Source organism: Coenobita brevimanus, chromosome 103 (assembly GCF_032717465.1).
Source record: "Coenobita brevimanus isolate Jiangsu-jjx chromosome 103, ASM3271746v2, whole genome shotgun sequence".
Classification (NCBI taxonomy): Eukaryota; Metazoa; Arthropoda; class Malacostraca; order Decapoda; family Coenobitidae; genus Coenobita; species Coenobita brevimanus.
This window is the reverse complement of record NC_137056.1, coordinates 5,373,197-5,398,300: the sequence shown is the minus strand read 5'-3', so window position 1 is coordinate 5,398,300 and position 25,104 is coordinate 5,373,197. Positions and strand designations below refer to the sequence as shown.

The following is a 25,104-nucleotide window of genomic DNA, read 5'->3' as shown; positions in this document are numbered from 1 at the left end:
ACAATGAGGACTTACTAAATACAAAGTAACGTGGATCTTAGGGGGTGGGCTTTTTAAGTACTATATTTTTAGGCTGTGGGAGCTACTTCTTTAACTGTTTTGTGTTAACCATTTTGTTGGAGCCAGTTGTTTAAGTTAAGAGTCATTAAACCTTTCAATCCATTGTTTATTTTTGTATTGCTGCTTGTAGACAGTGTTATTCACATTTGTGATTATGTGTACCAGTAGAGGGGTTAAAGAAGATTATATCTAATCCATTTGTTTAAAAAGTGTACCCTAAAATGAGTAATATATGAAGATAGGAAAACAAACAAACAAACAAAAAATTGTTGAAGGGGTTAATATATATCTGGGTGCAGACTGGGTAATTGTAGTTTGTTACAGGTGAGTCGAATCATCAAAACACCGACTCAGAAGGAAATTATTGCCACAGTTTACATTGGAGCGGATTCCTCACCATTGGATGACTGCCATATACATCTTGTCCGTGAAGTCTTTGATATTGAAAAAAATATTAAGTTGAGTGAGCGCAGTGAGGAGTTGGAGAGGCTTGTTTTGGAAGGCTCACCATCAAAAAGTAAGTTTATATTGTCTATGTGAAGGTACTGTGTGAAAATCTCTTGATAAATTAAACTAGTGCCTGGTAGGTTGAGAGTACCAAGGTAAATTCATAGGTCCTAAAGGGTTGAAATAACATAACACGTTATGTGTAATGACATCTGAATCTGGCTATCACCAGACATCCATACTCAACACAGGGGAGGTTTTGTAATAGATGGGTTAAAAGGAGGTAGGTTCTAACATCGTCATTTTGAAAGGTCATCAGTGTGAGCCACAGATCCTTACTCCTTAGAGGGGTTAAGAGAAGATTGGGTGTTAACTTGTAAGTAGTGTGTGTGTGTGTGTGTGTGTGTCTGTCTGTCTGTCTGTCTGTCTGCCTGTCTGTGTGTCTGGATGTATCTGTCTGTCTGTATGTGTCTGTGTGCATGCATGCACCAGAGAGAGAGTGATGTTAACCCTTTGGTTGTGACAGTGTGTTTTTTGACACGTTTCTGGTGCGGCAGGTATTGGGAAAATACAGTGTCTTCATGAGCTGTTTTGACCTACTTGTACTTAACCAAGCATGTTAATTTTAGTCATACAACTTCACTCATTCCATTTATCTTTGAAACAAACTGGAGATCCATAGGTGGTCCAGAGCTGGAGGGAAAATGAGTCAAAGAGGAGGTATTTTGTGCAGCTGGTGAGCGCAGGTCCCCCAGGCAGATGCAAAACAACTCTACAAGTGGCTGCTTTGCTACATGTGGGAAGACGTTTGAGAAATGACTTCCACGCTTTATAACACGAAAAAACAGTGATAAGAAAGAGGGAAGTGAGCATGGAAGTGAAAGAGTTACTGCATGACAGTATTATGATACCAACTCTAATGTTTGGAGGTGAAGCTTGAACCATGTTGGAGGGACACAAGTCAAGAGTGAGAGCAGCGGAAATGAGTTATTTGAGAGGAGCATGTGGACTCACATGGAGAGACAGACTGACAAATGAGGAAGTGAAGGAGCTTTGTGGTGTGGATGTGGATGTGATAGGAAGCATTGGGATAACACATTGAGGTGGTTTGGCTATGTGGACAGGATGGAGAGCTAGGGACTGACAAGGAGAGTGTATGTGAGGGAGGTGGAGAGAGAGGGGAAGGCCAAGGATGAGACGGAGTGATGGAGTGGAGAGGTATATGAGAGAGGGGAAGGGGGTGAGCTAGGATTGAAATGGCGGAGGACAGGACGACATGGAGGCAATTTGTTTGTGGCCACCCCTTACGGGATCAAGGCGTCTGGCAGTAGATAGAGAGATAGAAATCACTTGTTGCACTGTACTGTGGTATGGACGTAACCTACAAGAACAGAATCACAGGGACTACACTGAATGCTAAACATGCTACACGTGTCATAGTAATTGAGATGACAGCGTTTTTCTTTTAATTTTTGCCTATTCTCACTAAAAATATATCATCATCATCATCATCATCCGGATCTCCTGTCCCACCCAAGGGCAGGGTGAGGAGTAGCAGTGGCCAGACAGCCCAAGTTTGCTCACTCTAATGGGCCACACTTCCTTTCACTCATCATTCAAGCATCCAGAGTCCTGGCTTTATATGATATGCCAAAAACTTTCACCACATTGTGTAGCTTCACATAAACTTATCTGATAGAGTCAGTCAGAGTGCTGTCACGTTAAAAGGGGCTCCAAATCCCTGATCATGCACTTCTTCTCACAACATTCATCCAGCCAGCCCGATCTCTTGTCAGTTCACTAGCCCCATCGACTTCCATACCTCTTATCCTCACACACTCATCCACCATATCCCTCCATCTTCTCCTTGGCCTACTTCACCTTCTGCCTCCTTCAGATTCTCTTAGATATACCTTTTTCACCACTCTGTTATCCATTCTCACCACATAACCATATCATCTCAGTACACTCTCTTTGGTTCTGGTGTCAACAGACTTCCTCACTCCTCATCTTTCACAAATAACATTATTTCTTATCCTATCCACTCTCTGTACTCGACATGCATTCCTCAGCAGTCCCATCTCCACTGCTCCCATTCTTTACTTTTCATTTTCATGCGCTCCTTTCTGACCGAAGGGGCGGAGGATCAAATCCACTCAAGGGTCATTGGTAGACATCAGGAAGGGCATCCAGTCATAAAATCCTACACGCTCCAAACCAAAGTCCTCTACCCAGGGGCAACGCCTTAGCCCTTATCCAAAAAGGGGGACCTGGCGTAAAACTTAAAAAAAAAAAGCCACACAATAGTCTCAGGTCCATATGTTAAAGTTGGCACTAACACTCCTTCATGTAAGACTCGTGCAGCTGCAACACTCGCCTCTTTCTTATCAAGGCCTTCATAGCACCAACTACCTTCCTTGTGTTACTCTTTTCTATCATTGTACCCAGTGATACCAATTTCAATCTCTTTCCATTCACTGTAACATCACGCTGGGAGTCATCTTCTCTCTCAGTTACCATCACTTTACTACATTTACTCTCAAGGAACAACGCTCACAGACATCGGCAAAACTCTACACTAGTCAACCAAGCTCTGGTCTGGTATTTGCAAGTAGCATTGCATCATCAGCATATAACAAATTTGAAATATTCTATCCTTCACCATTCATTACCAACCAAGCTCTCGTCCGGTATGTGCAAGTAGCGCTGCATCATCAGCATACAACAGACTTGAGATATTCCATCCATCAGCATTCATTACCAATGCCATCCCTCTCTCCATTACTCGTGTTTTTATTTCTGTCATCACCCCATCCATGTATATATTGAACAACCATGAGGACATCACACAACCTTGTTGCCCGCCCGCGTTGATCATGCACCAGTTGCTTAGATGCCCGTTTACCGTCACATGTGCCTCACTACCATCATAAAAACTCGATGCACCTAGCAGCTTACCATCTACACCATAAATATGCAAAACCTCCCACAGTCCTTCACTGTCTACCTTGTCACGTGGTTTTTCCATATCCATAAATGCCGTAAACACCTTATAGTCCTTCTCACAAGCCCTTTCCACTATCTGTCTCATTGCAAACATTTGATCCACACATCCTCTGCCACTCCTAAAGCCACCCTGTTTGTCACTCACTAGGACTTCTGATGTCTCTCTTACCTTCTTTATAGTAATTCTTCCATATACCCTCCCTACAACACGCAATAAACCTATGCCACAATAATTCTTGCTCTCATCTCACTTGCCTTTATTTTTGTATGGGGATACAATCGCAGCCTTTTTCCACTCTGCTGACCTTCTTACCTATCTCCAACAAACACTTCATTCTGCTCTCTCCACTTCACTTAACCATATCTGCATACACCTCGTCAACCGCAGCTGCTCTCCCATTTTTCAGCCGCTTCACAGCTTTCTTCACCTGTGTGAGTCATGTTTCCTGGCATTGCATTTCTCCTCTGCACACCCCCAAAACCAATCATATTTACAGCAGCTCTGCTTCCTCTATTCCAATTCATCAGGCTTTCAAAATATTCCCTCCATTTGTTCTTAACATCATCCCCATGGGTTAATAATCTACCACTTACATCTTTCACACTCACATTTCTTTCTGCTGTCACTTCTACATTTCTTCCAGAATAACTTCCTATTTTCAGAGTAATTTGCATTAATTTTTTTTCCTAGATCATCATTTACCTTCTTTTTCCTCTTCACTGGTCTCTTTACATGCTTCTTGCACACAGTATATTCAGTTCCTATTTCAGTTGAACCCCTGTTCTGTAACCATTCTAAAATTGAACCCCTGTTTTGTAATCACTCTAGCCACTTCTTCCTCTTTTCCAGCACTGCTCTCTTAACCTTTTCATCCCACCATGCAGTACCTTCCTTCTTTGTTGTTACTCTTGCCACACCACACACCACTTTAGCATTCCTAACTAAGCAATCCCTGTATGCATTCCACAGGCAGTCCAGATCCATTTCATTCCAGTTCACAGATTCCAACTCTTCCCCCACTTTGGTCATGTATTCATCTGCCATTTCTTTGATCCTCAGCTTCTCAACTTCCGGTCTTTCTTCCTGATTGTTCCTCTCTTTCCTGGTCCACTTCACTCCTCTCAGCATGATCTTGCATATCTTGATCATATGATCTGACAGACCTCCGCATTGTCCTCTCACAGCCCTCGTATCAGCAACCATTCCCAGCATCGATCTCTCTATGAGCACGTAATCAGTCAGGCTCCTTGCGACACAATCCCTGTTCCTTCTATATCATGTATATTTATGTGCATCTTTGTTTGAAATACAAGTTACAAATGCACAACCACCTTTCCTGACACATATCCTTCAGTTGCTTCCCATTATCATTTCTTCTGGTACTGGTCTCCATTACAACCCATTATGTCATCCTCAGGATCAGTGTCTACTCATTTATTCATAGTGCCCATTATGATCACTTTATAGCTCTTGGGCATTACTCCCACTGCTTCATCCAGCTCATCCCAAAACCTGTCTTTCTCTCTCTCCTGTCATCACGTGGTGCATACGTTACAGTCACTCCCGCTTTCACCTTCTCAGACTTGAACTTCACATACATACATCTCGAGCTGACACATTAGTAATCTCTCATTCCACTCTGCCACACCTCATTCATCAACAAAGTAACTCCTTCCTTCTTCTTCCTCACCCATTCATACCCGATCTTAAACATTTCACACCCTCCCACTCCTCCACTTCACACCCTTTCATTTGTGTTACACAATGCCATCACAGCATATCTTGCACTCTTGAACACATTTGTCGCTTCCACCCGCTTGCTATCCTCATTCACACCTCTCACATTCCACATGGCCATGTGAATCTTCCCATTTGGTTGGGACCCTGGACAGGTATTGGGCCCTCCAAGACTCTCCAAAACATTTGCCATGATTTAGTGATTTTAGATAGGGGAATCTAGGGGACACAACCCAGCCAGAAACCGCAGTTATATGGTTACCATCCAGCTTAGTTAATGGTTTCCTGGGTACAGGAAACCATTTGGCCTGTGACTCAGTGTAGAGACCATAAGGGATCCCTACATTGAATGAGTGGATGCTGGGCACCCCCGCCTATATAATATTTAAATATTATCACTTATTACCACAAAGTCACCTACAAGATACTGAAGTAACATAATTGTACAGAGTTGCCACATGAAAAAAAGTGGCACATGACGACACAAAAAAGCCACTTACTATACTGTATGTGCATAATTACTGCTATATATTACTAGTTATGCACTTAAAATGCAATTATCTGTCTTTAAGTACTTTGATCTTATAAAACTCGAAGAATCCAGAAAAAGTTGGTAGTGTGTGTCATTTTTGTTAGTGTGCAGTGCACTGCATTGTCACTCACCATTGTCTTCATATTCACTTTTACACAATTATTTTCTTATATTATTAAACCAGGATATTTACAGTACTTGGTGGTGGCCAGAATTAAAATTCAAGTAAGATGGAGGAATAGAAGAAGGGAAAGACGAGAGGAAGGAGTACTTGCGAGGAGAGTGGAAAGGTTACAAGAGGATGAGAAAAAGGCAGAGTATAAGAGAGAAGTGGAGGAACGATTGGGCAAGTATGAATTGGAGCAGATGGGAGACGTGGAAGGTGTGTGTAGGATATTTACAGAAGAAATATGTGCAGCATGTGATGTGGTGTGTGGAAGGAAGAGAAGATGGAGGGGGGTGCAAGGAACAGCGTGGTGGACTGAAGAGGTGAAACAGGCTGTGGCACAAAAGAAGAAAGCATACAATGAATGGATGAGAAATAGGGGCGTGGAAGAAGTTGAGAGGCGGAAGAGAGAGTTATATGTAGAAAGAAAGAGAAAGGTGAAAAGATTAGTAAGAAGAGAGTGAATGAGGAATTTGGAAGGAATTTGAGTGTAAAGTGGAGGGACTGTAAGAAAATGTTCTGGAGAGAGGTGAAAAGAGTAAGACAGGGTGGAAGTGAAGTTAGCAGGGGAGTGAAAGATAAAAATGGTAGATTACTAGTGGAGAAGGGAGAAAAAGTGAGCAGATGGAGAGAACACTTTAAGGAATTGTTGAACGTAGAGGATGGAAGTAATGCGAGTATAAGTGGCTGGGGAATGGCTGGGAGAAGGAGGGAGGTGAGAAGACAGGAAGAAATCAGTAGGATAGAAGTTGTGGAAGCAATGAAGAAAGTTAAATCGGGGAAAGCCCCAGGAATTGATGGAGTGTGTGGTGAAATGCTGAAGCATAGGGGAGAGATAGCACTAGAATGGATGTGGAAGATGTGCAGATTGGCCTGGGAGGAAGGTAGAGTCCTGGAGGATTGGAAGTCAGGTATAATTATTCCCTTGTACAAAGGAAAAGGGGAAAAAGAAGTGTGTGGTAATCATAGGGGCATTTGTCTTCTCAGTATAATAGGAAAAGTGAATAGTAGGATACTTATTGACAGAGTTAGAGGAAGAACAGAGAAATTAGTTGGAGAAGAACAGGGAGGCTTTAGGAAGGGAAGAGGTTGTGTAGATCAGATATTCATTCTTAGATCTTTAGTGGAAAAGTTTCTAGAGAAGGGAAAGAAGTTGAATGCGGCTTTCATGGATTTGGAGAAAGTATATGACAGGGTGGATAGACAAGGATTGTGGAAAGTGTTAAGAATATATGGAGTAGATGGGAAGTTGTTGAATGCTGTGAAGAGTATGTACGATGGTGCGAAGGCTGCAGTGCGTGTGGATGGTGAACTAAGTGATTTTTCTCTTTGAAAGTTGGTTTGAAACAGGGATGTGTCATGTCTCCATGGTTGTTCAATCTGTACATGGATGGGGTAATAAAAGAGGTACAAGGTAGGGTAATGGATGTTGGCATGGCCCTGGTGAGAGAGGATAGTGTTTGGAAACTCCTGTACTGTTGTTTGCAGATGATACTGTGTTGTTGCGTGAAGACGAAGGGGAGCTGCAAGGCTTGATGGATGAGTTTGAGAGAGTGTGTAAGAAACGGAATCTAAAGGTGAATGTAGGGAAGAGTAAAGTGATGGTCTTTGAGAGAGGTGAAGTCAGTGAATGTACAGCGAGGTTGGATGGTGAGGAATTGGAAAATGTGAGTACGTTTAAGTACTTGGGTAGTGTGATGAGTAAGGATGGAGGTTTGGAGGGTGAAGTGCTTGAAAGGGTACAGCAGAGAAGAAAGGTTGCTGGTTCTTTGAAAGCAGTGATAAGAAACAGGGAAGTGAGCATGGAAGTGAAAAAGTTACTACATGACAGTATTGTGATACCAACTCTAACATACGGAAGTGAAGCTTGGACGTTGTTGGAAGGACACAAGTCAAGAGTGAGAGCAGTGGAAATGAGTTATTTAAGAGGCGCCTGTGGAGTCACATGGAGAGACAGGCTGACGAATGAGGATATAAAGGAGCGTTGTGGTGTTGATGTGGATGTGATAGGAAGCGTTATGAGGAACACACTGAGGTGGTTTGGCCATGTGGAGAGGATGGAGGATGAAAGACTGACGAAGAGAGTGTATGTTAGTGAGGTGGAGGGGGGAAGAGGGAGGGGGAGGCCAAGGATGAGATGGAGGGATGGGGTGGAGAGGTATATGAGAGAGGGGGGTGTGAGTTTGGAGCAGGGCAGTGAAATGGCGGGGGACAGGGCGACTTGGAGGCGATTTGTTTGTGGCCACCCCAAACGGGATTGAGGCGTTTGGCAATAGATAGATAGATAGATAGATATTTACACAGATTTATCAGTTTTTCTTTCAGAGAAAAGTGTTCAGATGTACGGTAGTATACAGAAACATTCACCCATTCAAAGCCCTACTTTTGCACTTGGTGTACATAGTCACACATAATCCAGTTTTAACCTTTTTTCTCCTCACTTCTGTCTCCTCTCATTTGGAGTCACTGTCATAGGTGTCACTGGGTGGTAACTGGTGCTGCTTGGGTGACTGGGTGTGCTTCCTAGTTGGGGAGTGGGGGAAGAGGGTAGTTGGGAGAAACAGGACAACATCCACTCTCAGTGGTGGCTGGTGGGTGACTGAGTGATGTAACACCTTCAGGCAGGCTGGGGGGAAGAGTATGAAATTTCTTGCAGTCATCTGGCATGAGCATCACAGTCCGTCCAGAAGTTTCGCCACAGTCAATGGGTTGAAACCATAGCATCTACGTGAATATTAATCAGCACAGCATGTTCGCATATAGTGCACTGTATTTATATACTTACTCAATTTAATATAACTATCCTGTATGTTTTTCAGGGAAGAATGCCCCCAATTGTGCACACTGCAAGGACAACCCTCGGCACAAGTGCAAGGAATGTGGGTGTCATGAGTGTGGTGGGAAGGAGAACCCTGAGAAGCAGCTGATGTGTGATGAGTGTGACTTACCCTTCCATATTTACTGCCTGAACCCACCACTTGACGCCATCCCGAACGTTGATGAATGGTGGGTGCGTTGATGATTATCAGGGTTAGCTCTGACCTCAAAAAGATTCCATACATGCACGATGAACCAATTTTCTGGTTTCCATTTATTTTACATAAAAACATGCAGTAGCTGTTTAATTATATTTGAAAAATAAACTCTACTTTTTGTGTTTTCAATTGTTTTTCATTCTGTATCATATTGCATTATACACTATTTTCTACTTTCAGGTTTAGCAAGCTCCACCTAACCACCATTACAAAAATATAAAATGATGAACAAAGTTTCATGTATAGATAAAGTATATATTCTTAGTATTTGTTTTTCATGTGAGAATGAAATATTCATTTCCAGTTTATAATTTTTACCATTTAATTTCTCCTTCACTTAGGCATAGCAGAAACTCAAAAATCATCATCGTCCTCATCTGGACCTCCTTTCCCACCCTAGGGCAAGGTTAGGAGCAGCAATGTCCAAACAGCACAAGTTTGCTCAGTGTAATGGGTCACGCTTCCATTCAGTCATCATTCAACCCCGAGGAATCTTGGCTGGATCTAATACACCAAAAAACTTTCACCACATTCTGTAGCTTCACTTAAACGTATCTGATGTGGTCAATCTGGACATTGTCATGTTAAAAAGGGATACCAAATTCCTGATCATGCACTACTTCTCACAACGTTCATCCAGCCAGCTCGATCTCTTGTCAGTTCCCTAGCCTCACCGACTTCCATACCTCTTCCTCACATACATCCACCATATCCCTCCACCTTCTCCTTGGCCTACCTCACCTCCTTCATCTTCATTCAGATATACCTTTTTCACCACTCTATTGTTATCCATTTTCTCCACATGACCATACCATCACAGTACACACTCTTTGATTCTGGTGTCCACAGACTTCCTCACTCCGCATCTTTCATGAATCACACTTTTGTATCCCATCCACTCTCCGTATTCCACATACATTCCTCAGCAGTCCCTTCTCCACTGCTTTCACTCTTGACTTTTTTTTTTTTTATGCCACCATAGTCTCACATCCATATGTTAAATTTGGCACTAACACTCCTTCATGTAAGCCATGTGCAGCTACAACACTCAAGCCTCATAAAACGGATTAAAAATTCTGAAAACTATCGCCTAAAATTATTTTTTATCGCAAATTGCGACATTGGCGATTGACAGCGTGATCCCAGATTATGGTGATATCCCTGACACTGATGACTTGTGGGTGCATAGGTGATTATAGTGATTTAACACACCTGGGACGAGGTCATAGGGTGTGTGACCCCAGAGATAAAGGACTGTATTGGTAGGCTGCCAGAGATCAACCAGTGTGGAGAACCACCATTAGGTGACGAAGGCTGATGCACACAAGCATGCTGGAACCTTTATAAATTATGTGATATGGTCATCTTTTTCATTTTACTTAGGCTGAGTTGCAGTGTGTTTAGAATGATTGGTGATTACACTCAGTTTTGGGGTGATTCTTATGTTGTATGTGATCAGACATTGGTCATTGTGAAGTTTTAATGTGTGGTAAGGTTTGGTTGGTGCATATGATATGCCCTGAGATGAGTTTGTGTTGTGTAGTTAAGATAATGTTATTGATTGTATATTAAGCTTGGTTGTAGTTTCTCTATAAATAAAGTGTAATATATGATCATTGCACTTCAAAGAATGAAGTAAACTTAGTATTAACTACCATACTGCTACAGAAATGCCCTTTCTCAATCTTTTTAGGTTTTGTCATCTGTGCAAGAATGATGATACAGAAATAGTCAAGGCCGGAGAGAAGTTAAAGGACAGCAAAAAGAAAGCTAAAATGGCCTCTGCCAACTCCAATTCTTCACGAGACTGGGGTAAAGGGTTTGCTTGTGCTGGACGCCAGAAGATTTGTACCATTGTTCCACAGAATCATTTTGGACCTGTTCCTGGTGTTGAGGTTGGCACGCTTTGGAAATTCAGGCTACAGGCAAGTAACTACATACAGTACGGTATGGTTTTTATGCAGTTATGTAATGCTATCCATGAGAATATTGTTAGACCCTTCTTTGCCATAAGTCAGTGGTTTCTTCGCATCAAAGTGCAGATGAAGTTTACTATCTGTCTATCTATCTATTGCTAGACGCCTTAATCCCATAAGGAGTGGCCACAAACAAATCGCCTCCGTGTCGCCCTGTCCCCCACCATTTCACTGACCTGCTCCCAGCTCACACACTCCCCTCTCATATACCTCTCCACTCCATCCCTCCATCTCATCCTTGGCCTCCCCCTCCCTCTCCACCTCACTCACATACACTCTCCTCGTCAGTCTCTCACTCTCCATCCTCTTCACATGGCCAAACCACTTCTATGCGTTTTTCCTAACGGTTCTTACCACATCCACATCCACACCACAACGCTTCACTTTCTCATTTGTCAGGCTGTCTCTCCATGTGCCTCCACATGCTCCTCTCAGATAACTTATTTCCACTGCTCTCACTCTTGACTAGTGTCCCTCCAACTTCACCCTCTTAACTTCCATCCTTACTCATCACACAACCCAAGTACTTAAACGCATTCACATTTTCCATTTCCTGCTCATACAGACTCACTGTACATTCACTGACTTCATTTCTCTCGAAGACCATAACTTTACTTCCCTCCTGGGACAGCCTTATTAACAGAATGCCTGTTCCACAGGTGTATAGGGGTATAACTCCCTAAGTGACATACATGAGGAATGGAGAAAAACACAAAGTTTTTCCACTTTCAAAATGCCTTATCGTCTGAAGTACAATAATCCCTCCAAGATCCGATGTAATGGAACTAAGGGCATGTCTGGGACTTGGTTTTGTCTGGGACTTTGGAAAAATGCCCCTGGACAGGTACTTATAGACCCCAACCCAGCCAAACTTTGAAAGCCACCTAAATACAGTAAAAGCTCAATTAACTGGTATCCAATGCATCGGCACATCCGTATAACCGGAACACAAATTCGATCTGGCATGGGGTCGAAAATATTCCAGATACAGGTCGTCCCCCTATAATTCTTGATTAGTTCTGTACAGTACGGGATAAAGTAGTGTACGCAGCTAAGTTTCCAAAATTATTTTGGCCCGTAATGTATGCCAAATTTTTCTTTAAATAATTTTTGGTAATGTTTGCTGGTTTGTGTTCAGTCCTGTACAATTTTTCTTGCTGTCTTTTTGTGTATATTGTAGTGTACACACGATCACTAATTTCTGCTTAGGGGTGCCCCCTTTGAACCCCCATATACCCAGGGAAGACAGGAGGAGGGGATGAAACGAGCTCCACCCGCCTCTACCCCAGCTCCCAACCCTCCCCCATATCCTGCCCCTCCCAACCCCTCACTCGTCATTCTTAACTGGCAGTTACATCTCAAGCTAACCTAATACTTTACAATCATAGTTACATTACTAATACACAAATATAAAACACTAGGATATATAAAAAGTATATAATATGACAGTGAACATGCAGCAGCAAGAAATTAATGCATTATAACATTGACAATAAAACAAAAACGTTAACAACGGCCATCCCAGGCCTCATGCGTTGGGTGTTTGCATGCGTCCATGTCTGTGCCTGCATGTTTGGATGTGTTTATGTCTGTGTTTTTCAGTGTGTGTGTGTGTGTTTGCAAAGCAGTGCACCCAATACAGGAGGCCTGAAGTGGCCATTGTTAACGTTTTTGTTTTACTGTTATCGTCATAATGTATTAATTTCTTGCTGCAGCATGTTGATAGTTATATTCTTTTGACATATTGTAATGTTCTTTGTTTGTATTTGTAGTGGGACAAAGAGTGTTAAGCATGAAATCAGCCTGAGATGTAACTGCTAGTTAAGAATGACGGGTGGGGAGGGGAGTTGGGTCGGGGTATGGGGGATGGTCGGGAGCTGGGGTAGTGACGGGTGGAGCTCGTTTTGTCCCCCCCCTCCCCTCTTCCCTGGGTATTCTGAGGTAGGAAGGGAGCACCCCTGGGCAGTTATTACTGAGTGTGAATGTACCTGTACTGAATCTAATACTGAATAATGTACTTTATGAGATAAAGTCCCAAGCTTGGTACTGTTTCATTTGTTTGACCTCTCAGAAAATATCTAAGAGTAACATTTGATTATCCAGAAAATTCCATATCCGGAATGGAAGAATCTCCATGCATTCCGATTAATCGAGCTTTTACTGTAACTCCCTACCGGACATGCATAGCACCTATTTAAGACCCTATGCACACAAATAAGGGATAGAAACCATGAAGTAAATGAAAAGGAGCCAGAGGATGAGAAATAAGAAGTGAGTATGAAAACTCTTTAGCAGTGCACAGGATACTTACGACACATCCGTGGCCATCATAAAGATTAACCTGCCTCCTCTAAGGCTCTGACAGTGGTGAAGGTGCACTTGAAGCACATATAGTAATCCAGTGTTGTGGTGCACTTAATCCTTTGCACTGTTAATTATAATTGTTTAACACTGCACATTGTGTTCTTACTTACGCCACGCCAGTGTTGCTCTTTGCACTTTATCCTTTACACCCTGAATTCTAATTACTTAACTCTGTACAACACTGTAAATTCCCATGTAGTTTAGTGGTGAGGTATTGCACTTTATTCACTGTTTGTTCACAAAAACGAGTACGCGGTGCGGCCATGGCGACAAGTGTGCAGTCATAATGGTAGGTAAGCGGGAACTGGGGAGGGGAGGATGCAGGGGCGCTCTACTACTTGCCAAAACAGCTGTTCGTCATCGCACGGCAAATCTAAAGTAGGGATGAATACATCCCCCCCCCCCAAGGACCCAAGCCCAAAATGCCCGGGACTTGGGCGTCTGGGTCTTAAAGAGAGTACTGTAATTTATTTTGTTTTTTATTTTTTATTTTTTTTTCACAATATAATAATTTTGATGTGAAAAGAATGCAAACATGGGACTGAGGAAGGAAAGTGGTGATAAATGCTCTGATTGGTGGAAAAAGTGTCTCACACTCTCCCATTGACTGCTGAGCACTACATAGTATGGCTCGGGGAGTGTCATTATTGGTCGGCACCCACAGCATGCTGGTGGAGTTAGTGGTTTGAACTGGCAGGCTTGCAATGCAGCTGGTTGGCCGACAATAGGGACAACAAAAACCAAAGTTTTCATAGGAATTTCACACTTACTGATATTAGACATTCCAAGCTCCAACATGTGCTCCAGACAGAGGGACATTAGGACTTCTTTTTTGTGTGTGTGTGTGTGTGTGTGTGTGTGTGTGTGTGTGTGTCTGTGTGTGTGTGTGTGTGTGTGTGTGTGTGAGGAAGAAGGAACCAAAGGCAACAAGCCTGCAAAACTATTCCTTCCAAGAGAGAAACAAAATATATGAGAGCCAAATTCAAGATCTGATCATTTCCAGATGCCTGGACACACTGCATTTGAAAAACTGGAGATCATAGGAAGTAGGAATACAGACAGAGGGAGACAGTTCCAGAGTTGACCTGTTGCATAAATGAAGGACTGGGAGTAATGGTTAACTCTTGCATTAGAGAGTTGGACAGAAAAGGGATGAGAGTTTGCTGCTAGACGGGTGCTACGTGCCCGTCGTAGGGGTGGAGGAATGCATGCAGGCAGTTCAGAGGAGCAGCGATAGAAAAGAGATAAAGATGCAACAGTGCGGCGAAGAAACAAAGGTTGAAGGGAGTCAGTAAGAGGAGGAGAGTTAATGAGGCGAAAAGCCTTTGACTCCACCCTATTGAGAAGAGCTGTATGTGGGGAGCCTCCCCACACATGAGAGTTGTACTCTACACAGGGGCGGATAAAACCCCTGTATAGAGTCAACAATTGTGCAGGGGTAAAGAAGGAACGGAGTCGGCTTAGCACATCCAATCTCTTGGAAGCAGATTTTACAAGAGATGTATTATGATCTTTCCAAGACAAGTCCCGAGTAAATGAAACCCCAAGCATGTTCAAGGATGATGCAGGATTAAGCTGAATATTATCAAACATTAGTGGGTATACCTGTGGAAGATTTTGTCGGGTTGATAGGTGCAAAAACTGAGTCTTTGATGCATTAAAAACAACAAGATTATTTTTACCCCAGTCAGAGATATGAGCCAAGTCAGACATTAGGTGTGCCATAGCCTCATCCCTTGTTTGTTGAAGTAACTGCTGAGATGGACGTTGCGGGAATCGAATGGAAAGGTGAAGGGTGGAGTCATCAGCGTATGAGTGGATAGGGTTAGATGTACAACTTAGAAGGTCATTGATGAATAAAAGGAAGAGAGTTGGTGATAGGACAGAGCCCTGAGGAACACCACTGTTAATCGATCTAGGAGAAGAACGATGGCCGTCTACAACAGCGGCTATAGAACGACCAGAAAGGAAGCTAGAGATGAAGGCACAGATAGAAGGATAGAAACCGTAAGAGGGCAGTTTGGAAATTAAAAATTTATGCCAGACTCGATCGAAAGCCTTAGAGATGTCAAGTGCAATGGCAAAGCTTTCGCTAAAGTCCCGAAAGGAGGATGACCAGGAGTCTGAAAGGTAGGTTAGAAGATTGCCGGTGGAGCATCCCTGTTGGAACCCATACTGACGATCAGAAAGAAGGTTGTGATAGGAAAGATGCTTTAAAATTTTTCTATTAAGAACAGACTCGAAAACTTTTGAGATACAGGATGTTAAAGCAGTTGGACGATAGTTAGAGGGTTGGGAATGGTCACCCTTCTTTGGGACTGGCTGAATGAGAGCAAACTTCCAGCAAGAAGGAAAGGTACAAGTTGACAGACAAAGGCGAAAGAGTTTGCCTAGGCAGGATGTAAGCACAGATGCACAGTTCTTGAGAACAACAGGAGGGACTCCATCAGGCCCATATGCCTTATTAGTATTGAGGCCTGTGACAGCAGAAAATACATCAGCTGAAGAAATTTTAATGTCAGCCATGAAGAAGTCAGAGGGGGGAAGTGATGGAGGAACAGCACCGGAATCGTCTAAGGTGGAATTGGAGGAGAAAGTCTGAGCGAAGAGATCTGCTCTATCAGTAGAAGAAATAGCTACAGAGTCATCAGAGTAGAAAAGAGGAGGGATATACTAATTCAGTATCAACTCCTGTTGGCTGGTGTTAATGCTTGTGTGGACCAACAACAGGGATGGCAGTACCCTGTTAATAATAGGATTATAGCCATTACTGATATTTTTATTTCCACCTTCAACCTGTCCTTCAGATAGAGCAACACTGGGACAATACAGTGATATGTTTAACTCAGATTTTGCCTGGCTGGCACTTAGGGAGTTGTACTCCTAGGTGCCACATATGAAGCATGTCTTTAAAGAAATATCCAAAAAAGTATTTACAGATGGTGGAGTTGAAAGCTTAAACAACTGTGGTCCATTTCTTTTGCATGCTGTCTGATAGTTCTGCTTTTGCTCTTCCCCTTTTTTCTTGATTCTAGCCCATCTTTTTGGTGGGAATTAAGGTTGGGATGATGATGATGATGATAGTGATTTTGCAACTGGACTTGTTCTTTTGCTTGCCATAAATAAAACATGAACTCTTCCTAAATGATTCATCCCTAAACAGTTTATAAATGAGGTAGATGAGAAACACAGCTCTGTCTCTTTATGATACAGATTTTGCAATTGTATCATCTTATTTCTAGGTCTCTGAGGCTGGCATCCATCGTCCACATGTAGCTGGTATTCATGGGCGGGAACATGAGGGAGCATACAGTATTGTACTCTCGGGTGGCTATGAGGATGATGAAGACAACGGAGATTCATTTACATACACTGGTTCGGGTGGACGTGATCTTTCAGGCAATAAGAGAACAGCAGAACAGTCGTGTGACCAACTCCTGACACGCATGAATAAGTGAGGATATCGATGTCTGGTTGTAAAATTTTAGAAGCATCATGATTCTAGTTTACAGCTAATGTCAAACATTTGGTATACATATGTAGCACTATGCCACTTTGTACTTTTATGCAATCAGTTTGGTAGCTGTGATAACACAAATGGGAGTAATATTAGGGCTGTGTGATTCATGTCAAGAATTGGAGCAAGTTCTTCTCTTAAGTAACATCTTCAACACAGTATTCATGATGGATATGGCTGATATAAACTCTTCAGCCATAGTTCATCATTTATGTTCTTGTTGTCTGGCTATTTTATTCAGCTTAGGATATATTTTTCTAATTGGAAGAGTTAGATACAGCTTTCATTAATTCCTACATTACTATCAGGGTCTCTTCAAATAAAAATTGTCATTTGGCAGAAGAAATTGTGTTCAGATATTGAAAAATTCTGTATTTACTTCAGAGCTTTGGCCCTTAATTGCAATACAGCGATCAACAAGAATGGAGCTGAGGCGAAGGACTGGAAGGGAGGAAAGCCTGTGCGTGTGGTGAGGAACGCCAAGGGTCGCAAGCACTCCAAATACGCACCAGAGGATGGCAACAGGTCAGATGTACGAGTAGCTGCGGATGTTAGTGAGGGCCTGGATGTCTTGTGATGTTAAATGATTTTAGGTCTAGGATGCTGATTCCATCCAGCCCTGCACTTGTAGTTCTTGACTTTCTTGATAACATTACATGTCTGTTCTGGAGTGAAAGGGATTGCATTGTGATGAGTGGAAAGGACTGTGTATGTTTAGAGAGTTGTTTTTTGGACTCAGTGCATGTTGGTGATAAGTGACTTAAGTTTGTGTAGTGGTTTATGAATGTTTGCTTTTTCTTTGTAGGAAGATGTTTTGAGTGTTGGAAGCAGTGGCACTGTGGGAGTTGGAATTGCTTGTTTGTGATTTAGTGATGCTGTTAAGTATTTTGTAGAGCTGAGAGGGGTCTGCGGAGTGACTGTCGTTATACAGGCCTTCCAATTTTCTTTGTACTAATTTTGTTGACCTCATTGTTTAGTTCTTGGAGCCTTGTGATGGTGTTGTGTGTAAGTAGGAAGGGTGAGTTATGTCTAAGTCTGCTGTGTTCATCTTATGAGGTGAGCAATCTCTATTGTGAAGTTGGGGTTATAATGTCTTATGTTGCCTAGTGGAATGTGGGCTTTGTCTGGAATGAGTATGATGTTGAACATTGTTATGTGCCTGGTAATGTTGGTGATGGGTGTGTTGTTTAATGTGATGAAGCATTGTTCTGTTTCTTCAGTGATTTTTGTCCAGTCTGCCTTTTTGTAGTTTGTATATATGAAGTGTGATCACTCTGGTTTGGAGTGTTTTTACAGTGATAATAATGGGGAGATGATCTATAGTGAGTTTGGGTTCCGATTGCCAGGTGGTTTTTTAGTGCAAGTGTTGGCAAACAGAATGTGATGTCTGGGGAGGAGGGCCTGTGGTTTGCCTAGTGTGGGAAGAGGGTGTGATGTGAAGTGTCATTGAGAATATATATATATTCAGTTCTGAAGCAGTGTTGAGGCCTTGAACAGTTGTTACAAATGTGTTTACACCGGGCAGTATTTTTTGCATGAAGTCCTGAGCAATTGCGGAATTGTTATGTATGATAGGGAGAGGAGCTGTGGGTTGTATTGTACTGGTACAGCTTGGGAGGGGTTGGGAAATGTAAATGTTAAAAATGTTGATTTCTTGCTTTTGATCATTGTCTACCACATTTGACAGAGTGACTGTTTTTCTAATGTTGTCTTTCTGGAAAAATGATTGTTATTTATGCTTTGTCTTTGTAGATGGCTGGTGGGTGAATATATGTAATGAGGCCTCCTTCATAGTCCTCAGTAACTCTCAGGTGATTGTTCATGAGAGATCTGTACTGTTCACTTCTCTCAGCAGGTACCACTCTGCTTATCTCACTATAGAAGGCATTCCTTACTGTTTGGTTTAATAGGTTTAACAATTTGCATGGTAACACAAGGGGTCCTGTCAGACATAGTGGAGAAAGTACTAGATGCAAAAGCACTTACTCCACACCTGTGTCTGCAGATATGATGGGATATACAAGGTTGTGAAATACTGGCAAGACAAAGGCAAGAGTGGATTCAAAGTGTGGCGGTACCTTCTGCGACGTGATGACCCCACATCAGCTCCCTGGACCAAGGAGGGCAAGAAACGTATTAAGGAGCTGGGCTTAGTGATGCAGGTCTGTTGGAAATAAGGTAGTTGCTCATATTAAGTAGGATATATTGAAGTAACATTTCATGTTTCCTATCAGTTATCATTCGTTGCATCCTTCATTTATAAAGGCTCAGACTTGCATACATGCATCGGCCTTGGTCACCTAATGACAGCTATCTGCACTGTTCAGTCTCTAGCTGCCTAATTGTTCAGTCCCTTATAAACTGATTTATGACAGCTATCTTTTATGATATAATATGCAATAACTATTGTGCAAAGCGTACACCTGTGTATGAAATGTCTGCAGTACCCAGAGGGCTACCTTGAAGCTCAGAAGGAGAAGGAAGAGAGTGAGAGGCTGTCGAATGAGGACAGTGATGCCGAGAACAAAGATGCCTCCTCCTCCAAATCAAAATCTATAAAGAGGAAGGGTTCACGTGGTAGCGATTCTGAGGTAAGACAAAGTTAGCAGTATATATATATGTGTTTTAGAAAGCATGCTAGCAAGCTAAAACACCCAACTCTGAAAAAGCAGTAAGCCAGAAAAAGTCTTTGACAATATTTGCTCTATTTTTTCTGAAGATGATCAGTCATGGTCTTACCTTATTTATTGGAATAAATAATATGTGAATACTTAGTACATTGCTGCTGCTGTTGTTGTTGTTTTGTTGCTCAACCCTAGTCTGTATGATTAAGCAGGCCTGTTGACCACAGCCAAATAACTGCCCCTGTGGGATTGACTGTTTGCTTGCATGAGGCACTGTGTATGCACAGGATTCTCATAAGCAGCCACCACAATTAATGCACAAGCGAATTTTACCATCATTATCATCAGACTGGGTATAACTTCAAGTTTATCATTCTGTTGATGAATCACATACCAAAGTGACATTCCGAGGTTTGACCGTACTGTACTTGGAATGATTTTGTGCATATGAGCAGTAGCTGATGTTTGTGAGGGTTTGGAAGCCTTGTGATCCTGAATGTTTCAAGTGCAGGTTGCTGATGCCATCCAGCCCTGTGCTTGTAGAGTTCTTTGTTTTCTTGATCACATTAGGTGTCTGTTCTGAAGTGAAGGGGTTTGCATTGTGACAGAGTGGAAAGGACTACCTGTGTTGAGTGGGTTGTATTTCAGATTCAGTGCATGTTATTATTAAGTGGCTTACGTTTACGCAGTGATTTATGAATATGTTTGCGTGTTTTTTATATGAAGGGATGTGTTAGGTGTTGGAGTAATGGTGATGTGGGTCTTGGAAGTGCGTATTTGTAATTTAGTGATGTACTGTATTTTGTAGAGCGTAGAGGGGACTGTGGAATGAAGAAGTACTGTTAGAAAGGTCTTTCAACTTTCCATTTTCTTTGTACTAACCTTTTAGCTGATTTCACTGTTTAGCTCTTGGAGCCTTGTGTGTGTGTGTGTGTGTTTGCGCACGCACATGCATGCATGCATGTGTGTGTGTGTGTACATGCACAATTGTGTTTGTCGGTTGCATTGTCTTACAGGGTGGGCAATGGGGTAATTGTGTTTGTTGCATTGTCTTATGGGGTGGGCAATAACTGGTGTAAAGTTTGGACTGTAATATCTTCTGTTGCCTCTTGGACTGTGGCATACATCTGCATTGAGTATGATGTTTAACTGTGTAATATGCCTGTCAAAGTTGGTGATTAGTGTGTTGAGGTGTTCTTTTTTTTTCAGTGAATTTTGTCCTGTCTGCTTTCTTTTATGTTGTTGGAAATACATAATGACTGGTACATTACAGATTTTTAAACTTATCGGTAACTGTATATACAGGTAACCCCTTAATTCACGCAAACTTTTTTCACGCGATTTTGGTTATCCATGAATTTTTTGTACAATAATTAAAACTTAAAATTATAGTATTCAAATAAATAATTTTAATATACAAGAGAAATAAATAAAATATAAAAATGCCTACCTGCTGCCAGTGTGCATACATATGTGTGTGTGTGTGTATGTGTGTGTGGGAGGTCGGTCTACCACGCACAACAGTCAGTTTGAATCCGACGGTCGAACCATGCGTGACTGGCCAATCGTTATTTGTGGCTTATTTTTCTGCCTTCCAGTGATTGCTTGCCTTGTCTGCCAACATGGGGCCTAAGCCTAGTGCTAGTGATGCATGTGGTAACACACCAAAACGGACTAGTAAAGTGATGTTGCTGACAGAGAAAGTTGAAGTGTTGGACAAACTTCAGGGAGGAATGTCGGCGACAGTTCTCCGTCAGGACGATTCCCCATCATTTATTTACATACCAGTTTATTTAGCAAGTACAGTACACTAGTTTTTTACTTATTGAGTTATAAAATCCCCCTGAAAATTAGTTATTAAAGTATTAGTTAATCAATAATAAGTATATTAATAGAATGATGGGGAATCGTCTATGTTTTGACGGTGAATTGACTTGATGGTGAAATGTCTCAGACCCGTATGTTTGGGGTGAGTCAACTGTTCATACAATAAAGAAGGAGAACGTAGCATACGGGAGACAGTGAGGGCTAGTGCTTCAGACTGTGCTGAAGTGTCTCCACCTACGCCTGTGAATTGTCTTGGAACCGTATGTTTGGGGTGATTGAGTCAACTGTTCATACAATAAAGAAGGCAGAATGTAGCATATGGGAGGCAGTGAGGGCTTGTGCACCAGGCTGCTGAAGTGTCTCCACCTACGCCTGTGCTTGTCAGGTTTCAGTGTTAAATTTCTTACATTTTTGTTGTTTTTCATACTTTATGCTAGTTTATAAGGTGTATGTAGTGCATAAGCAGTATTATTCAGATGTAATATACTTAATAGACCTGCGTAATTATGTGCACACAAGGGCAGAACATATAAGCGAATTTACCACATACGCGAAGGGTCTGGGAACCTAACCCTCGCGTGAATTAAGGGCTTACCTGTAATTGATTTTTCATAATCGGTCAGTAATGAAACTGGTAACCATCTCAAACTTGTCTGTGTACTAGTGAAAATGTATCACAAAGACTACCATTATCATATTTTATTTCAGCTCCAGGTATGTAATGTCTCTTCTATGGAAATATACCTTATAGCAAGTCACTACATTCCAGAAAGAAAATGGACAGCCAGAGCCCAAAAAGAAAAAGACCACAGGATACAGGATAGAAGCAGATGTGGAGAGGTTGATTGGTATGGATACCCAAAATGCCAAACTCTGGGAGGAGAGCAAAGTGATGGTGGCTGAGGGGCGAACGGTAAGTGACTGTGGCATAAGTAATTTCTTACGTAATACTGTAGTTTTGAAGGATGTAATGTAAAGAAAGCACACTGGGAAAGGCTGTTCATGGTTCTTGTGGCACCTGAGTTTCATTCCCTTATGTGTAGATTTCTTTGTATGTGGTAGATAACTGGTTACCACTGGTGCTGGGATACTATCGAGAGAGGGGAGAGGGGGCTTCAGCTCAAAAGATTGCTCATCTATAAGTGCCTTATAAACATGGTACAGTAGATACACAAACAATATGTATATATATTTTTTAAAAGGTGCTGATGGGTGAGGATGACATAACCTGAAAATCGGTACATTGAGCCCATATCATATGTGGTAGGTGGGGGCATTTACCATCCACTCACTTGATGTAGTGCTTCTCTCGGGTGTCTGCCCTTTCCTCTCTTCCTCCATTCTTTCCTCTTCTTTCTTTACTTCATTCTTTCCTCGTCCTTCTGCTTGCGGGTGACTTTACACTCCCTCTTCCGTCTTTCTTTCCTTCATTCTTTCCTCTTGCTTCTGCCTGTGGGTGACTCTACACTGAATAACAAGCCAAGTGGTTTCCTGTACACCAGGAAACCATTTACTATGCAGGGTGGTAACCATACAATGAATCTATGGCACCTTGTGGTTTAGAGGGTAATATTGGAGGTAATATTAGAGGGTAATTGGATTGAGCCGGTGAAGGTTTATATCCAAGGGGCGATTAGGGTTTATTGCTCACGTTGTGCCACTCAGAGATGAGTGAGGCTGGTCACTCTCATCTTAAATGTCAGGACCAATTTGCCTAGCCCCAAGCTCCTGCACTGCTCATGGGGCAATGTAGGGTTGGCTGATGGATGGATGAAGCCCATATCCTAAGCTCATGGTGTTTGTTTTGTTCCTTGCACAATGGTGGCCTGATTATTTACCACAGTTTGAACATTATAATATGTTGTTCCACATTCCCATACTACTCAAGATGGACTGCAGGAATGCAGGGCTAAACTACTCAGTCTAGTCCATGTACTAAAGACAGAATGATCATTTTCTTTCCCCAGAATGTCATTATGCTAGCAATAAACCCCTACCACCCCATGGAAGTAGACCATTATGGGCCACAGCCAGTTGGTGTGTGTGAACTCGGTAGACCACCAGCCTGCTAAAAAATCTTATAATGACAAGTGAACTGATGTATTGCAGTAGTACACAATGTGAAGGCTCAGCCTTGATCTCCTTGCTTGGTTAAGACAGTTATTTCACAAATGGGAAAGTACAGCAAGGGGGGGGGGGATGTTGATATAAACTGTTACTGATTCCTAACAGCTCTGTATTTTCACAATATTCTTTCTTTTCTCAGCAATTCCTAAACTGTGTGCAAGACAGATTCTTGTGCATATGCTGCCAAGAGCTTGTGTACAAACCTGTGACGACAGTATGCAAACACAATGTCTGCCTGCCCTGCCTCCAGCGCTCTTTCAAAGCTGATGTCTTCACCTGCCCTGCTTGTCGACACGATCTGGGCAAGGACTACAAAATGAACATAAACAAACCTCTGAATGACTGTCTGCTGAAACTCTTCCCGGGTTATGACACTGCACGGTAAATCCTTTTGAGGAATCTGCCAAATGGCTGTATAAGATTGTGACCATGGCTTCATAGTGTCCTGTTAGGAACTGCTCATGTTATTAAGAGACAATTATATTTAACTCATAATTACTACCGAATGCATCTAAACCCCTTCAGTAAGACAAGTTTCCACTAGGGTAAATAAATGACGTTGCATTAGCATTAAAAAAAAAAAAAAAAAAAAAAAAAAAATACAGAAGCTAACAGAACTTGTTTTGACACAGTTACTAGAGCTAAATAAAACTGAGAGTAGCAATAAAGGACATCTTTATACTGACAGGGTAGGTGCAGTTGATTTAAATGATTCACTTTATTGTAAGGTGACATGTGATTGATATGATTTTCTTCTGTAGTTAAGCTTTAAGGGCAGGGAGCTGATCTTGAGTTTTGCTTAACTGTTTCATAATGAGGACAACACAGACATTTTCTAGCAAATATTAGAGTTTTATTCCACTGAATATATGTGGGTGACTAAGTTTCAGTACTGTCACCAAGAACTGCTGTATGGTCAAGCCAACACTTAGTGTTGTTTTCCAACTATCTAGGCAGTAATATAGTGTAGGAGTGTTAAGCTGCTATTATACAGTTAATAGGTGAGTAGGGTTATCCAGATGTTTATAGATAGATATTGCTTTTCACTGGTGCAGTACTGGGAAATGAATATGGATACCTTTTATGCAGGGCTGGAACTTTTGGGACAGTTATTGTTAATCTGGAAAATGTGTATGGCTTACTTGTGTGAAGTATACTGTAGTTCTAGGTTTATATTCAAATGATAGCAAACTACAGTAAACCCTCACTATAATGGACTAAATGGGGCAAAAAAAAAAAAAGCAACATCCAGACTTCCCCCTTCTAACCTGGTTTTTTCCCAATATATCACACATTAGTCCAGATTGCACCAATGAGTTGTTGCAGTAATTTACTGTATTATAGATTCACTACAGTAATCAAATAGTATAATATATATACTACTACTATACTATAAAATATATAATACTACTATACTGTACACTGATAAACATGTCTTTTATTTACCTTATTGTGGTGAACATAGCTGAAGTGGTCAGGCAGTCCAGACTGCTTCTGGCTTTATTGGACTTTTTCCAATATATAAGAATTTAGTCCAGTAGCTCCTCGATTCCGAAAAAGTGAATTCCGTTATATCGAGGTTTTACTGTAATTTTTAATGACATTTGGGTAAAATTGTTTGAAAATGTTCATGTTCATATATTAAGATTTCATTTTTAGTTCATAAAGAACTCTTTCTGTTTAGA

The 25,104-nt window shown here is 41.8% G+C and overlaps 1 protein-coding gene across 1 annotated transcript in view; it reads left to right on the top strand.

The window, feature by feature from the left end:
• LOC145415752 (E3 ubiquitin-protein ligase UHRF1-like) overlaps nucleotides 1–24,723 on the top strand; it is a 58,166-nt gene extending 33,443 nt beyond the window's left edge. The window contains exons 5-13 of the mRNA XM_080284989.1: nucleotides 385–577; nucleotides 8,769–8,955; nucleotides 10,678–10,909; nucleotides 16,567–16,778; nucleotides 17,226–17,366; nucleotides 18,847–19,003; nucleotides 19,286–19,432; nucleotides 22,062–22,205; nucleotides 23,559–24,723. Coding sequence (XP_080141115.1) covers nucleotides 385–577; nucleotides 8,769–8,955; nucleotides 10,678–10,909; nucleotides 16,567–16,778; nucleotides 17,226–17,366; nucleotides 18,847–19,003; nucleotides 19,286–19,432; nucleotides 22,062–22,205; nucleotides 23,559–23,804 — 1,659 coding nt within the window. The 3' untranslated portion in view covers nucleotides 23,805–24,723. The remainder of the gene's footprint in view (nucleotides 1–384; nucleotides 578–8,768; nucleotides 8,956–10,677; nucleotides 10,910–16,566; nucleotides 16,779–17,225; nucleotides 17,367–18,846; nucleotides 19,004–19,285; nucleotides 19,433–22,061; nucleotides 22,206–23,558) is intronic.
• Nucleotides 24,724–25,104: the final 381 nt, after the last annotated feature.